General features: G+C 47.8%; 3 protein-coding genes across 5 annotated transcripts; 2 read left to right on the top strand and 1 right to left on the bottom strand.

Moving 5' to 3' along the window:
• The first annotated feature begins 156 nt into the window (after positions 1-156).
• On the top strand, positions 157-3,691 carry Fcer1g (Fc epsilon receptor Ig). The gene is made up of 5 exons (XM_026380598.1): positions 157-615; positions 2,473-2,564; positions 2,717-2,752; positions 3,177-3,197; positions 3,338-3,691. The coding sequence occupies exons 1-5, from the start codon at positions 420-422 to the stop codon at positions 3,398-3,400; spliced, it is 408 nt and encodes a 135-aa protein (XP_026236383.1). The 5' UTR covers positions 157-419; the 3' UTR covers positions 3,401-3,691.
• A 2,682-nt stretch (positions 3,692-6,373) lies between these two features.
• Positions 6,374-7,657, bottom strand: Apoa2 (apolipoprotein A2). 2 transcript variants are annotated; one of them, XM_026380612.2, is made up of 4 exons: positions 7,615-7,657; positions 7,371-7,445; positions 6,968-7,100; positions 6,374-6,591 (listed from the first exon to the last, which is right to left on the bottom strand). In XM_026380612.2, the coding sequence occupies exons 2-4, from the start codon at positions 7,420-7,422 to the stop codon at positions 6,471-6,473; spliced, it is 306 nt and encodes a 101-aa protein (XP_026236397.1). In that variant the 5' UTR covers positions 7,423-7,445; positions 7,615-7,657; the 3' UTR covers positions 6,374-6,470. The 2 variants fall into 2 exon arrangements, with proteins under 2 accessions (XP_026236397.1, XP_026236398.1); XM_026380613.2 differs by having other exon boundaries at positions 7,619-7,637.
• A 2,222-nt stretch (positions 7,658-9,879) lies between these two features.
• Positions 9,880-12,892, top strand: Tomm40l (translocase of outer mitochondrial membrane 40 like). Of its 2 annotated transcripts, XM_026380575.2 has the most exons (10): positions 9,880-9,963; positions 10,184-10,431; positions 10,712-10,779; positions 11,078-11,170; positions 11,438-11,539; positions 11,689-11,794; positions 11,995-12,117; positions 12,219-12,295; positions 12,506-12,608; positions 12,746-12,892. In XM_026380575.2, the coding sequence occupies exons 2-10, from the start codon at positions 10,317-10,319 to the stop codon at positions 12,883-12,885; spliced, it is 927 nt and encodes a 308-aa protein (XP_026236360.1). In that variant the 5' UTR covers positions 9,880-9,963; positions 10,184-10,316; the 3' UTR covers positions 12,886-12,892. The 2 variants fall into 2 exon arrangements, with proteins under 2 accessions (XP_026236360.1, XP_077659867.1); XM_077803741.1 differs by lacking the exon at positions 10,712-10,779 and having other exon boundaries at positions 9,908-10,036.
• The last annotated feature ends 452 nt before the right edge of the window (positions 12,893-13,344 follow it).

Raw genomic sequence — 13,344 nt, 5'->3', positions numbered from 1 at the left:
CTTTGTTTTTCTGTTAAATTTAGGTCTCAGCAATTTTTCCTGCTCATCTCCACCCCTCTGCTGACTCTTGCCCTTTCCACTTCTCTATTCCTCATTTCCTCTTTTTCCCTCAGTTCCCTCTGCGTTAACCTCAATGTCCACACAAAATGGTAAGCTCCTTAATCAAGACTGGGTATAAAGTTTCAGGTGGTAAGGGTTAAGAGTATAGAGGGAATCTTGAGGGGCAGTTTATCAAGTCAGTTTATCAAACGTGTGTCTATGAACAGGGGCGGAGTGAAAGGTGGCAGTGTAGATAGCCTTTCCCAAGCTTGAGAGTCCCCTCGTTCCGTGGGTTGAGGTTGGTCATCGAAGGGCTGAATCTTAGAGTCCAGATCTTCTAGCTCCCCTAGTTAGCCCTTCCGGGAGCCGCCCAATCTCTAATGCAGGAAGGGGAAGGGGCCAAAATGTGGGGGAAGGCGTGGCAGGAAGGGGGGAACTCTGTGGTCAGGGAACTGTTCTCAGAGCACAGCTGCGCAGTGCTGTCAGCGCCCGATCCCAGCTCTCGGCTCCTCAGCCCCCTGCCCAAGATGATTCCAGCAGTGATCTTGCTCTTACTCCTTTTGGTTGAACAAGCAGGTGAGAGTGTGGTGAGCGTCACTGCGCTGGGCCTCAGTGTGGGAATCAAGAGCATTTATGGGAGGGCTCTAGTCAGGGACAGAATGAGGAAGGCCAGTGGTAGGCATGTGGGCACAGGGCTGAGATACAGAGACCTTGAGTCTGGTCCTATCCAGGGCACTAGTCATGGTTTCTTTGATTTTAGTCCCTTTCCAACCTTATTCCAGACTGACTTCAGGATGGCTTTGAGACTGTCAGTTTGGCAGGAAAAGCAGGTGTTTGTTTAGTACGAAGAGCTGGTCCTCAGTGTGGGAATCAAGGGCATGTATGAGAGGGCTCCATTTTCCCTGATCAGCATTATTTTTGTGGTATCCTTGGTTTTGTCCAGGGGGAGTTGGTCTGTAGTTAATTATAAATATACAAAACTCCCTTTTAGAGAGCAGAGGCCTGTCTTTGGACTTAGGAGCAAGGCAAGGGGTATTCAAGATAAATAGGCATGATAGCTGTTTCGGCGGATCATCACTACAGCACGAGCTGATAGGAAGGTGGGCCATATGAAATGCCTGTTTCTAGAGACCTGAGCATCAGCGGAGAAATAGAGGCACAAATAACAAGGTTCTAGCTCTAGGACTCTAGTCAATTGAAGAACTCTCACTTTTTGCTTACTTTGGGTTGTCTATGCTATGAGGGTGTGTCTGTTCTGAACAGAGGTTGTGTCAGTTGGGGAGGAAGGAGTTGGTTAACTTTAAGGAAACTGGAGAAATTGAATGAGTCCCACCAACCCAGTTGAGGTGGAGAAAAAGGATTAAGTGAGCCACTTATCTGCTGTCATGGGATGGAGAGGGAGGCCAGAGCTCCAGGGCATAGGAAAAACTTTGGAGGCAGAAAATACTAGATTTCAGTTCCAGTCTCTTGCTTAACTGTGGCCCTGAATGAGTTACTTAGCTTTTCCGAAAGCCTGGGTTTCGTCATCCATAAAACGGCAGTGACGTTTCCTTCACAGGGTAGTTTTGAGATTTATGTAATATTGTGCATGTGTTACAGAATAAAAAGTATTTTACTGATGTCAGTACTTGGCCCATATTAGTCAGATGCATTCCATCAGTTCTGATACAGGCTGGGAACAGTCTTGGAAGCCCAGATCCTATGTGATTTTTTTTTTTTTTTAATCATAAAAAACTTCCCCTCCGAGAGGCTCACAGTGAGTAACAGGGCAGAGTAGCAGGAGGAAGAATTCATATTTTGCATTTAATTTGGGATCATTCCCTTGAGCCTGTAGTCATTTCCCCAGCTCCATGTGCACAGCCAGTGGCAGGCATAGGAAAGTAGATACTTTGTTTTTAGCATATTTAAGTGTCTTGTGGGACAGAGAGCAATGAGGCTGAGGCTGGGAGATGACCAATAATGGAGTAATTGCCTTCCCTCCCTTCCCCAGCTCACATCCTTCCTGTCCAGCTCTCAGCCACAGGTCACAGGACACACTCTTGTGGTTTCTTAAGCTGAAATTTGCCACTGCCTCTCTATCACCCTCCCCCGCTGGGCTGAGGTTTTAGTCTCAGCCCAGTGAACTTAGACCTGTCCTTGAGAATAGATGAAGCGCTCAATGGAACCCAAAGAACCACAGTGCTAAAGAGGGTTGGGGTTAAGGGGAAAGTCTTCAACTCTTAAACCATGTAAGTCCTACTGCAATAGAACTTTTTATTCTATCCCTACTCTCTGGTAAGGGAGAATAGAGAAAAGTAAGAAAAATAGGAGTCCAGAAAGGACCATAGAGTTTCTTTCCTAAAAGGGATCCCCTCTAAGTCTCTCCCTTCTCTCCACTGAGCACGAGATCCCACCACCATGTCCCTGACCCCCTGGTACCCTCTATCCCCTCAGAGGCCCTGGGAGAGCCTCAGCTCTGCTATATCCTGGACGCCATCTTGTTCTTATATGGTATTGTCCTCACCCTGCTCTATTGTCGACTCAAGGTAAGGCAAAGTGGGGTGAGGGCTAGAAGGAGAAGTGGGAGGGTGGCAGCAGTGTGGAATGGAGGAAGGGGAACCCAAGGGGTTCTCCCACTTGGAGGGAAGGGGATGGGCCTCTAATTTCCTCTTCACGGATTACCTTTCCTCCACTCCAGATCCAGGTTCGAAAGGCAGCTATAGCCAACTATGAGGTATGGACCTTCCCACATGTGGGTGTTGATAATTTTTCAGATTCTGCCCTTCTAGAGTTAGGGTCTGAGTCCTCTGGGAGAGCATGCATCTCTTGTACTGATCTGCATACACCTTAGCACCTTACCTTATTTACCCTGCCAGCTGGCCAAGCCACAAGTAAAATGTCTGGCAGGTAACAGGGAAGAATCAAGCACAGGGTGATAATGAATGCATGAGAGTTGTGTGTTATTTGTGTTTGTATCCATGTTGGCAAATGTGTATTCATGTCCCTATCATGTGAATGACCTCCAGCGTTAGGCAGCTAACTCTGACCCTGACCCAGATACTCCCTGGGTGGGAAAGTTATGTGAAGCTCCTAATAGATGCTGAAGAGCCCTCAAAGAGATATGGGTCTGTAATGCCTTGCCCCTTTCCTCTCTGCAGAAATCAGATGGTGTTTACACGGTGAGTGAGCCTGATTGTCCCCCCTCAGAATCAGCAAAAGAGGGTGGGGTTTGGGGTGACCTTGGGCCAAGGTCTTTGGGGTGGGTGGGGCTTCTTGGGTGAGATCAAACCCCTGACCATTCTTTGACTCCCACCTTCAGGGCCTGAGCACCCGGACCCAGGAGACATATGAGACTCTGAAGTATGAGAAACCACCTCAATAGCTTTAGATATCCTTGGTCACATCTTTCTGTGGCTTCCAGTTCACCTCCCAGCCCTTATGGTCAGCATTGTATATGCCTCCACACTCTTAATGCCAACTGACCTTATCCCTATAATGATGCCAAGCCCCATGTTAATGTACACCAGCGATTTCTCCTCCCACTTAAAGACTTATGCTCAGATGCTCTTCAATGTGTTTATTTTCTAGTCTCACTCCCTTGCCCAACCATTCTTCCCTTCCCCCTCCCCAACTCTTGTTAAACAATGGGAAGGGAGATCCTCAATAAAGCTGTCACAGACTGTACTCTATCTGTTCATTCATTTATCTTATATTTATTCAGCCTCTACTAGGCACTAGGAAGGATACTGAAGATGCAGTTTTGAGTAAGGCAAACTCAGTTCTTGACCTCACAGAACTCACAGTTTAATGAACTTTAAAGCTACTTTGCTCAAACAAGGAATGAATGCTGATTGTAGCTGGGGGAGGGATGAGACCTTTGACCCCCAGATGCTCTGAGATAGAGCTAGAGCAGGGAGTATGCTCCCTACACACCAACTCTGCTGGGAATGTAGCCATGTTCGGAGACATCAGAACCTAAGAAATGACATCTGCACACAATGTGGCCTTCTGTGTCTGAAAATTGACAATTGTTGGATTGTGGGGGAGCCTGTCTGTCCAATCCCAGATTTTCACCAATCCAGATATGTACCAATCCAGTATATGCATATGGGAATTAGCACAGTTGAAAAGCCAAACATGCAGAAAAAAAAAATGGGATAACCAGGGTTATGTGAAGCTCCTAATAGACGGTTTTCTAGAAAGAGTGATTTTAAGGGGAATTCTAAGGTAAGAGGAACTTTTAAGAGCCAGATGCAGTGGTATACTACTGTAATCCCAGTGACTCAGGAAGCTGAGGCAGGAGAATCAAAAGTTTGAGGCCACGGCTGGGGCTATATCTCAGTTGGTAGAGTGCTTGTTGAGCATGCACAAAGCCCTGGGTTCAATCCCCAGCACTCAAAAAAAAAAAAAAAAAAAAAAAAAGTAAAAAAGTTTGAGGCTAGCCTGGGCAATTTAGCAAGATCAAAAGGTTCAGGAATGTAGGTCAGTTCAATCCCTAGTAGCACATTCACATATAGAGAAAGGGGCCTTAGAGAAATGGCCAAATAGGGATTAAAGACAGGTAAGGCAAAGGGAATCAAATTGGGCCCAGATAAGAAGTCATCTCCCCCAAGCCCATGGGTGAGTGACCAAGGAATCCCGTGTTTGTGCCTGTCCTGTTTCCAGAACTGCCAGAAAGCTCTGCCTGGAAGTATTTAAACTTCCTGAGATGCTGCCAGTTCTACCTTTAACCCAGCAGGTATTCTTGAATGGGTCTAGGGTCCCCAAGCTTCCAGCAACCCCTTGTGCCAAGCAATACTTTGTACGGGTAGTAACTTATGTTTCTCAAACTATTTTTTCAGTTGTACCATTTGATTCACTTGTCAACTCCTAAGGAAATTCAGGCTTTTTGAAATTAACTTGTCCAAATTGTCACCTTGCAAATAACAGACTAATAAATCTTTGTTTCTGCACACTTTGCCTCATGAGAAAAGGTAGATATTTTGAAAGAAAAGGGTAGGGGAATAATTATGAATGGTGAGAGTCTTGATAACAGATTAAGGAGGTTGATCAACATATAGAATAAATTGAAGCCATCTCCAGTCTCCGGGAGAAAGATGACTTCAGATGCTGTATGTGAAATGAGCCGGGACAGGGAAATAACTGTTATAATGAATTAATTAATTTGGTACTGGGTATTGAACTTGGGGCACTCTATCACTAAGTTACAAACCCAGTCCTTTTTAGTTTTTATTTTGAGACAGGGTCTCGCTAAATTGGTGAGGTTGGTCTCAAACTTGTGATCCTCCTACTTCAGCCTTCCAAGTAGCTAGACATACAGAGAAAATAACTTTCTTAAAAAATATTTGTTTTTTAGGTGTAGATGGGTACAACACAATGCCTTTATTTTTATGTGGTGCTGAGGATTGAACCGGGGTCCCACCCGTGCTAGGGGAACGCTCTACCGCTGAGCCACAATCCCAGCCCCGAGAAAATAACTTTTAAAGCAGGAGGCTAAGGTTGTAGTTCAGTGGTAGAGTACTTGTCTAGTATGTGTGAATCCCTGGTTTGATTCCTTATACTATAAGTAAATAAAAGAGGAATTCATTTTTATTGGAAAAGGCCTCATTTTAGAACTGTATCTCCCCCTATCAACCCAACCTGATTTCCATTTTCATTTAATCCAGGTATCACAGCGTCTCTTATATCCCATGTCCACCAAGTTAGATAACTGTCAGGCCTTTAAATGGCTACCAGTTCCAGGCTCTAAGATGGTTACCAGGCCAGTTCTTTGAATAGTGCCTGGATAATGGTAGGGGAAGGGCTTGGAATGGGTCCAAGCTTTCAGAGGTTTTGAAAGGAGGGAAGAATTAGAACACTTTTAGGGAAAGGAGTGAAACCAGGTTTCTCTTTTATTGTGAGATGGAGAAACAAGAGTATTCTCCTTACTCATAAGGAAAGAGAGGGTCTTGGGTCACACCACTGGGCTAATTTTGAGGAAGATATTTTTCTCTTTCTAGAACGATTAAGGGGAAATTCTGAAGGATGCCCTCATTTCCTGTAATTTTCAGAAGTCTAGGGATTGGGTTTATGAATCCTTCCTTTCTTTCACAGTTCCATGTCCTATACAGTGGCACTATCACTCCACGGCAGAGCTATGCCTGGGCTGTGGGAGATTCCCTGGGCTTGAGGAAGAATCACAGGCATACCACACACCACTGCTATATCATTTCAATCATTTGTCTCTTCAACCCTTTCTCTATCCCTCCACACCCAAACCCTTCTCCTTTTAAAAGCAGATTTATCTTTTTTCTTCTTTCCACTCCTCCTCAACTCTGCTACTTTTCCCAGTCACCTGAACACATGAGACTCACAATTTGATTCCTTCCACATTTATTGTAGAAAATGGGGAGTTGGTAGGGAGAGGGACACTAGGCCTGGTCCCTGGGGTTGGAAGAAATGGTACGGTCTCCTCACTGCTCAGCAGGCTGTGTTTTTTTGAGGTCCATGAAATTGCTCAAGAAGTTAATCAGATCAGTTCCAGCCTTCTTGACCAGGGGTGTCAGCTGTTCCTGCGTCTTTTCAAAGTAGGCCCTGGATAGGGGAGGGATTAGAGGTCAGTGTGAAGAAACCTAATGACTGGCGGGGAGGAGCCTTGTTGGTGGTGAGAAGGAGCAAAATGAACTAGGTCTCTGGTCCCTCCTGCCATGGCAAAGCACCTAGTAGGAGAATCAAACCCACCACTGGACAGAGCAATAGACTCTAGAGGTTGAAATTCAGGGACCACTTCCTATTACCCCTATCTGTCCAAAAGGTACACACGATCTATGAGCAATGGAAGAAGTTTTCTCCCCAGTTTAAGCTGAATCCTTCTTAACCTCCACCCCTGAGTCAGTCTCCTGTAAGACCTTCCATCTTCTGTTCCTTCTCTCCACTGTCCCACCTCCAAACCCTTACCCCTGACACTTACTTGGCCTGGGCTTGAAGCTCTGGGCCCTTGGCCTTCTCCACCAGGTCCTTGCCATAGTCCGTCACAGTCTGGAGGTACTGAGAGAAAAGGCTCTGCAGAGTTGGCTCCTCAGCCTGTCTCCGAACCAAAGCCCCTAGAAACATAGGCACACTTTTCTCAGCTGGGTCCCCAGCAATGAGTCCTGGTCTCCCACCATACCTCTGCCATTCTCCACCCCAGCTCTCAGCCCCCTTTCCAAATAGATATATAGACAAATCTTTGGATATATATATTTTTTTCTTTCTGGACTTCAGAGAGGAAAGCTCCGTGGTTGCCAGACTGAGGCATAGGAACACAGAAAATGGGTAGCGAGGACCACCATCTCCTGTTCTTCTTTGTCCCCCTCCCTCCATATCATACCCACCTTCAAGGCTACAGATGGTAAGGAGAAGCACGGTCATTGCAAGCAGCTTCATCGTGGTGACAGTAGAAAGGTCGCCTAGAATATAGTGCTGGTGGTGAGGAAGGATGATAAAGCCAAATGGGCTTCACCCCCTCCCCAGGGATCTCACATCCAGATGCCCTCTCCACCCTGGTTCCCTTCCTTTCCACCATCAAAGCCCAGTCCTCTTTACATGCTGCCCACAGCTCTTACTCTCTCACCATACCTACTCAGCGTCTCTGTCTTTGGTGTCTGTTGCTGGCCTGGCTGGAAAGGCAGGGGCTATATATATACCTGTCCTTTTCACCACCCCCTGTCAGGTGATAGAGATTCTGGGGAGATATTGGGGGAGGGACCATGTTGAAGTAAACAGATTGGAGAAATGGGGGAGGAGAGGACAAGAAATGAGGAACTCATGGCGATTAAATGAGAAGCAGAGGGTACAGGCCTTAGTGAAGGGCAAAAGTGTACACATCCATCTGTTTAAGATTGACTCTTTTGGGATCTGGGGCTAGTTATCTTTGGATTTGAATGCAGTGGGGAAGCAAGATTTCTAATCATTTCTCTGGAAAGCTCTGACATCAAACCCTTGATCCTTGATCTTTTTATCTCTTTTCTGAGTAAATTTCATCTCCCCAACCCTACTTGTCTTCACTGCAACTTTGAAGATAAGTATTGGGGAAAAGAATAAAAGAAAAAAAGAGCAGTTGAAATTAGGGGCAGTAGTGAAGGGAATGGGGGTTAGGAGAATGAGAGTCAGGGTCAGAGGGCAGGTGTGATTGACTCTGTCCTTTTTCAGTTAATGTATAATGAGACAGGGGGAGAAAACAACCCAGGGCCCAGAATGGCCCTCCTGGTTGCTGATCAATGAGCATACCCTTCCCCCAATAAAAACAAATTCAGAAAACAGCCTCTGCCCTTCCCCTCTCAGTTGGAGAGCTCTGGCAGGAAAAGACACAAGAGGCTCCTGCTAGGATAAGGGTTGAATATACCTGGTCATCTGACTGCCTTATCAGTTCAAGGCAGTGGTCAGCCAATATTGAATTAGCAGGGGCCATAGAATACCTATGGCCAAGGTCCTGGCCCTTGTCCCAGCCCTAATTAAGGGGAGGGGGGTTACATTCCTAGGCTCAAAGCATTTCAGTAGAATTAGCTAACTAGATACCAGAAGCATTTGTATCTTCCACCCTATTGCCCTCAAAGTTTGCTCCCTAGGTATGTGGAACATTCCTGAAAGATGGGAAGGAGTGGTGGGAGCTAGTGAGAAAGGTAGGGAAAAAAGGCTAAACAATTTTATTCCATTTTCAATTATTCCCCAGTAGAGCTCATAGTTCTTGAGTGTAGTCTATTGCTTGCCCCTGGCCCTAAGGCAGAGCACATTTGTGGTCTGGAAACTTATTCCTAGGTTTTATTTGTTCACCCTGCCTGAAAACTCAAAGAAAGAAGGATTAACTATAGAGGTACCTGTTTTGTTTTTTTTGTTGTTGTTGTTATTTTGGAGGGCGTGTACCAGGGGCGCTTAACCACTGAGCCACATTCCCAGGCCTTTTTTGTGTTTTATTTAAATACAGGCCTCACTGCGTTGCTTAGGGCTTCACTAAGTTTCTGAGCTGGCTTTGAATTTGCCATCCTCCTGCCTCAGACTCCCGAGCCGCTGGGCTTAGATGGTATTTTAAGGAATAGTTCTGCCCAGAGCCTGCTCCTCTACCCCAAACTGTCACACACCCATTTCCTTTCTACCCAGAGGGGACACTCCTGAGAGGTGTAGACCTCTAGAAGATGAGGGGGTTTGTGTCTGGGGAAGAGCTGTGCTTATGTGTCATTTAGAGGCGGGCTGTGGAGGGCTGTGGATTCAATGGGGATGTGGGGCATGATATGAACTAGGTTCGAAAGAAGTCTTCAGGATCATTCCTCCATCATTCGTCACTAAACACAAAATCTGAGTTGGGTGTGGTGGCACACGTTTGGAGGATCACAAGTTCAGCTTCGGCAACTAATCGAGTCCTATCTCAAAAAAAGTAAAAAAGAAAAGAAAAAGTTGGGGATGTAGTTCAGTGGTAGAGCTCCCGGGGGTTCAATCCCCAGTACCAAAAATAAAACAGCCTCCAGGCTGTAGTTTCACTTTTTTCGTGGCCGGTGCAAGGAGTTTCAGTGGTCCAAGCGACAAGATACTCCCTCTAGTGGCTTGAACGTTCACAGGTTTATCTCGACCTTGGAGAGGCAGGGCAATCTAAGGCCTTCTGCTGAAGTCTAAGAAACCACCAATCAAATCCCGCTGGCCTCTGCCCCGCCAGGGTGAAGCTCCCCGGCTGCCATGCCTGCCACTCTTTTGCTTCCTTCTTTCTCATTGGCGACTAGGAGATCGAAGTGCCTTTTTTCCCACCTATTGGGCGGGACCGAATCAGGAGAGGGTTGGGTCTTAGGTAGTTTCCTTTGCCCGGTTCCAAGATGGCGCTCATGGCCACTCTGGAAATGCAACGTGAAGCCGAAGCTTTGCCATTAACCAAGATGGCTGCCCCCATCAAGATGACCGGGGTGTGCCGGGGGGAAAGGGACAGCAGGATGGTCTGAGATGGTAAGGGCTACTGTTCTATTGCGGGCCTGCCCTCAGGGCGTGGGAATGAAGATTAGAAAGACTAGGAATCCAGGTGAGGTCTGTGGTGGGGGTTAGGATTAAAAAATGGGAGCGAGGACAGGGGTGACAGGTGGGGGTGAGGGATCAAAGATGGGGTGGGAGTGTGCCTAGGGTTCTATCTCTCCATCGGTGCTCTCTCTCCCCACTCTTCCTGTTCCAGGACTAGCATTCGATCATGTGGAAGTTTCTGAGACTGGGGAGCCTGGTGATGGGGGGTGGGGCCCGTGGGGGGTAGAGGAAGCCAGAATCCTTTCCCAGGCTAACCCGGGCCCCTCCCTGTCCTCTGGACTAAAATGGGTAATACTTTGGGCCTGGCACCGATGGGGAGTATGCCCCGCCGGAGCCCCCGCCGAGAGGAACCTCTACCCAACCCTGGGAGCTTCGATGAGCTGCACCGGCTATGCAAAGGTGAGAACTCTGTCATTTGGATCTCAAGTTGAAGGGGCGGAGGAAGGGAGGGTCTTGAAACCTGATGTCCGGTGATGGGAACAGAAAAGGGGAAATCACAGCTGCGGCATTCAGTTCAGGGAGAATCAGGTGCCCAAATGAAGTGGAGCATTTCGTTTGAGGAGTTGAAAGGAGGTCAATCCCTCCAGTGCTTCATATGGGATTGAAAGGGGAGACTATCTCTTTGGGTAGGGATTCCTTGTCTGTGCTTATTCCTTCCCTTCCCCCCCACCCCCTTCAGATGTATTCCCAGCACAGATGGAGGGAGTGAAGCTCGTTGTCAACAAGGTTCTGAGCAGCCATTTCCAGGTGCTCCCACTTCTCTGTCCCATCCTTACCATTCCTTCGTGCCTATCCTTGGATCCTCCTTTCCTTTTTGCACTCCAGCCTTAGCTAGGCTATGTGGGACAAATGAGGGAGGATGTGGGGTTCTCTTTACCTCCCTTGCCTGCGGGACTTGGTGCTTAAAATCTGTTAACCCACTGCATATGTTGGGATATTTGGGATTCTTAAAAGGCCCCCTGAATGGGGAGAAGATGACGGGTGGGATGAGGTATTGAAATGAAACATGGATGCTCTCTTCCTCCATTGACTCCTCTTTCTGCAGGTGGCTCACACTGTGCACATGAGTGCCCTGGGCTTGCCTGGCTATCACCTCCATGCAGCCTATGCAGGGGATTGGCAGCTCAGCCCCACAGAGGTGAGGGCTCCACATACCTGGGTCCACTCTCTAAAAGCGCACCTGGGACTTAGGTCCGGAGGAGGAGGAAATGTGTGTGTTAAGGGAAGAATTGACAGTAACCAGATTCTGTCTCTTCTGAATGGCAAAGGGTGGGGAAACAATTCTATGAAAAGATGCCAGAGTTTTTCTTTGTGTCTCCACCAGGGGGCGCTGAGTAACCCAGTGTTTGGGTTTAAGTTGAGTAATGCTATCCAGCTCAGCCTTACTGTCTACACTCCTCACCAGGTGTTCCCCACTGTGGTAGGGGATATGGACAGCAGTGGAAGTCTCAACGCCCAGGTCCTGCTTCTGTTGGCAGAGCGGCTCCGAGCTAAGGCTGTCTTCCAGGTGACCCACAGTTCCTGCCTCCATCCATCGAGGCACTTCTCTTTCTCCTCTATGGGTATCCTGCCCTGGGGAAGCCAGGGGGAGGATCAGAGGCAATAGTGATTATAAAAAGATGGTTGGAGATTTTACTTCTTGCTCTCTCCACACAGACACAACAGGCCAAATTCCTGACATGGCAGTTTGATGGCGAGTATCGAGGAGATGACTACACAGCCACTCTGACCCTAGGAAATCCTGACCTGATTGGGGAATCGGGTGAGGAGTTGGGACAGGGTTCTTTTGAACCCTAAACAGGGTTCTATTTGCTAATGTTGGACATGCCTCCTCATCTTCTGTAGAGTTTGGGAGTTCGAAAAGGAATTTCTGGGGCAGGTTGTAGGAGGGAACTGGGGGTGAAGGAATAGTCCTCACTATTGTCTCTATTTCTGACTCCACGTCTCCTCACTCCCCCACAGTGATCATGGTCGCTCACTTTCTGCAGAGCCTCACTCATCGACTGGTGCTAGGAGGAGAGCTAGTTTATCACCGGCGGCCGGGTGAAGAGGGAGCCATCTTGACTCTGGCTGGGAAGTACTCGGGTATGGGGTGAAGTGGAATGGCAATTCTGGCTTTGCTGGGGTCCTTGGAATGCGTCCTACTACAGTAATTCTCCTTTCCCCTTGTATTTTGTTTTTTACAGCTGTACACTGGGTGGCTACATTGAATGTGGGATCTGGCGGGGCCCACGCAAGCTATTACCACAGGGCAAATGAACAGGTGAGCTACTTATCTCATGCCCTATGCTACTAAGTCAGTTATATAAACTTTTGCCTTTGTAGACAAACAGGCTCTTGCTGGCCTCGTATTCTTCCTACCCACACAGGTATACATTTTCATGGATGTCTTCATTCTGCTGATCCCCTGTCAGGGCCCCTCGGGTCTTCACCAAGACTGAATCCCCCTCTTATCCTTGCCCTTGTTTTTCAGGTTCAGGTCGGAGTGGAGTTTGAGGCAAATACAAGGCTACAAGACACAACCTTCTCCTTTGGTTACCACCTGACTTTGCCCCAGGCCAACATGGTGTTTAGAGGTAAGAGTTATTGTGACAGCATTCAGAAGTGCTGAAGGATCAGGGGATGCAGAGGGAGGGAAGTTCTACCTTATTTTTGCCAACCCTTTTCTCCAAGTCTTGTTCAATAACCTAGTTGATGTTTTCTTTCCCAATAGGCTTGGTGGATAGTAACTGGTGTGTAGGTGCTGTGCTGGAGAAGAAGATGCCCCCGCTGCCCGTCACCTTGGCCCTTGGAGCCTTCCTTAATCATTGGCGCAACAGATTCCATTGTGGCTTCAGCATCACTGTGGGCTGAGGTTGTCCCAGAGCCAGCCCCCACAGCTGGAACCTGAGTCAGGTGTCCTAGGGCCAGAGACTAGGCTCCTCTCCAGAGCCCACCTCGATGGGTGACCTCTAGGTCCTAGGAGCAGAGTGGGGAACAGGACCATACCCTTCTCAAAATTGGCGCTGCCACTGGGTCAGCTGATAAGGCAGTGGTTTGAGGCTCCCACTTCTGCCACCAGCCCCAGTATCATCTTCCCCAGGCTCTCGTTGCTCTGGACTAAGGGAGAAGGATTAAGGAATATGTCTGGTTGAACTCCCCCCTTCATTTCCATCTTTGTTTTCCTCTGGATTAAAGCCCCTAGCTCCTTCCTCTCCAGAGCAGAAAAGACTGCATGGGATTAGCTTCCCCATCCTGTTTTCCCATCCCAGAGTCTCCCAAGGCTGAGAAAGTAGGGCTGAAGGGCTAAATTTGGGGCATTGAAAAGTGGGA

Source organism: Urocitellus parryii, chromosome 11 (genome assembly GCF_045843805.1).
Source record: "Urocitellus parryii isolate mUroPar1 chromosome 11, mUroPar1.hap1, whole genome shotgun sequence".
Lineage (NCBI taxonomy): Eukaryota > Metazoa > Chordata > Mammalia > Rodentia > Sciuridae > Urocitellus > Urocitellus parryii.
This window is presented reverse-complemented; position numbering and strand designations above follow the sequence as displayed.

Excerpts from the sequence above, each read along its gene's own strand:
- Apoa2 (XM_026380612.2), bottom strand. The coding sequence starts at position 7,422 with ATGAAGCTGCTTGCAATGACCGTGCTTCTCCTTACCATCTGTAGCCTT. Across the intron at positions 7,101-7,370 it reads TACCATCTGTAGCCTTGAAG|GGGCTTTGGTTCGGAGACAG; the intron begins GTGGGTATGATA and ends CTATGTTTCTAG. Across the intron at positions 6,592-6,967 it reads GAGCTTCAAGCCCAGGCCAA|GGCCTACTTTGAAAAGACGC; the intron begins GTAAGTGTCAGG and ends TCCCCTATCCAG.
- Tomm40l (XM_077803741.1), top strand. The coding sequence starts at position 9,961 with ATGGTAAGGGCTACTGTTCTATTGCGGGCCTGCCCTCAGGGCGTGGGA. Across the intron at positions 10,432-11,077 it reads GCTGCACCGGCTATGCAAAG|GTGGCTCACACTGTGCACAT; the intron begins GTGAGAACTCTG and ends CTCTTTCTGCAG. Across the intron at positions 11,795-11,994 it reads TGACCTGATTGGGGAATCGG|TGATCATGGTCGCTCACTTT; the intron begins GTGAGGAGTTGG and ends ACTCCCCCACAG.
- Fcer1g (XM_026380598.1), top strand. The coding sequence starts at position 420 with ATGCAGGAAGGGGAAGGGGCCAAAATGTGGGGGAAGGCGTGGCAGGAA. Across the intron at positions 2,753-3,176 it reads CAGCTATAGCCAACTATGAG|AAATCAGATGGTGTTTACAC; the intron begins GTATGGACCTTC and ends TCCTCTCTGCAG. Across the intron at positions 3,198-3,337 it reads AATCAGATGGTGTTTACACG|GGCCTGAGCACCCGGACCCA; the intron begins GTGAGTGAGCCT and ends TCCCACCTTCAG.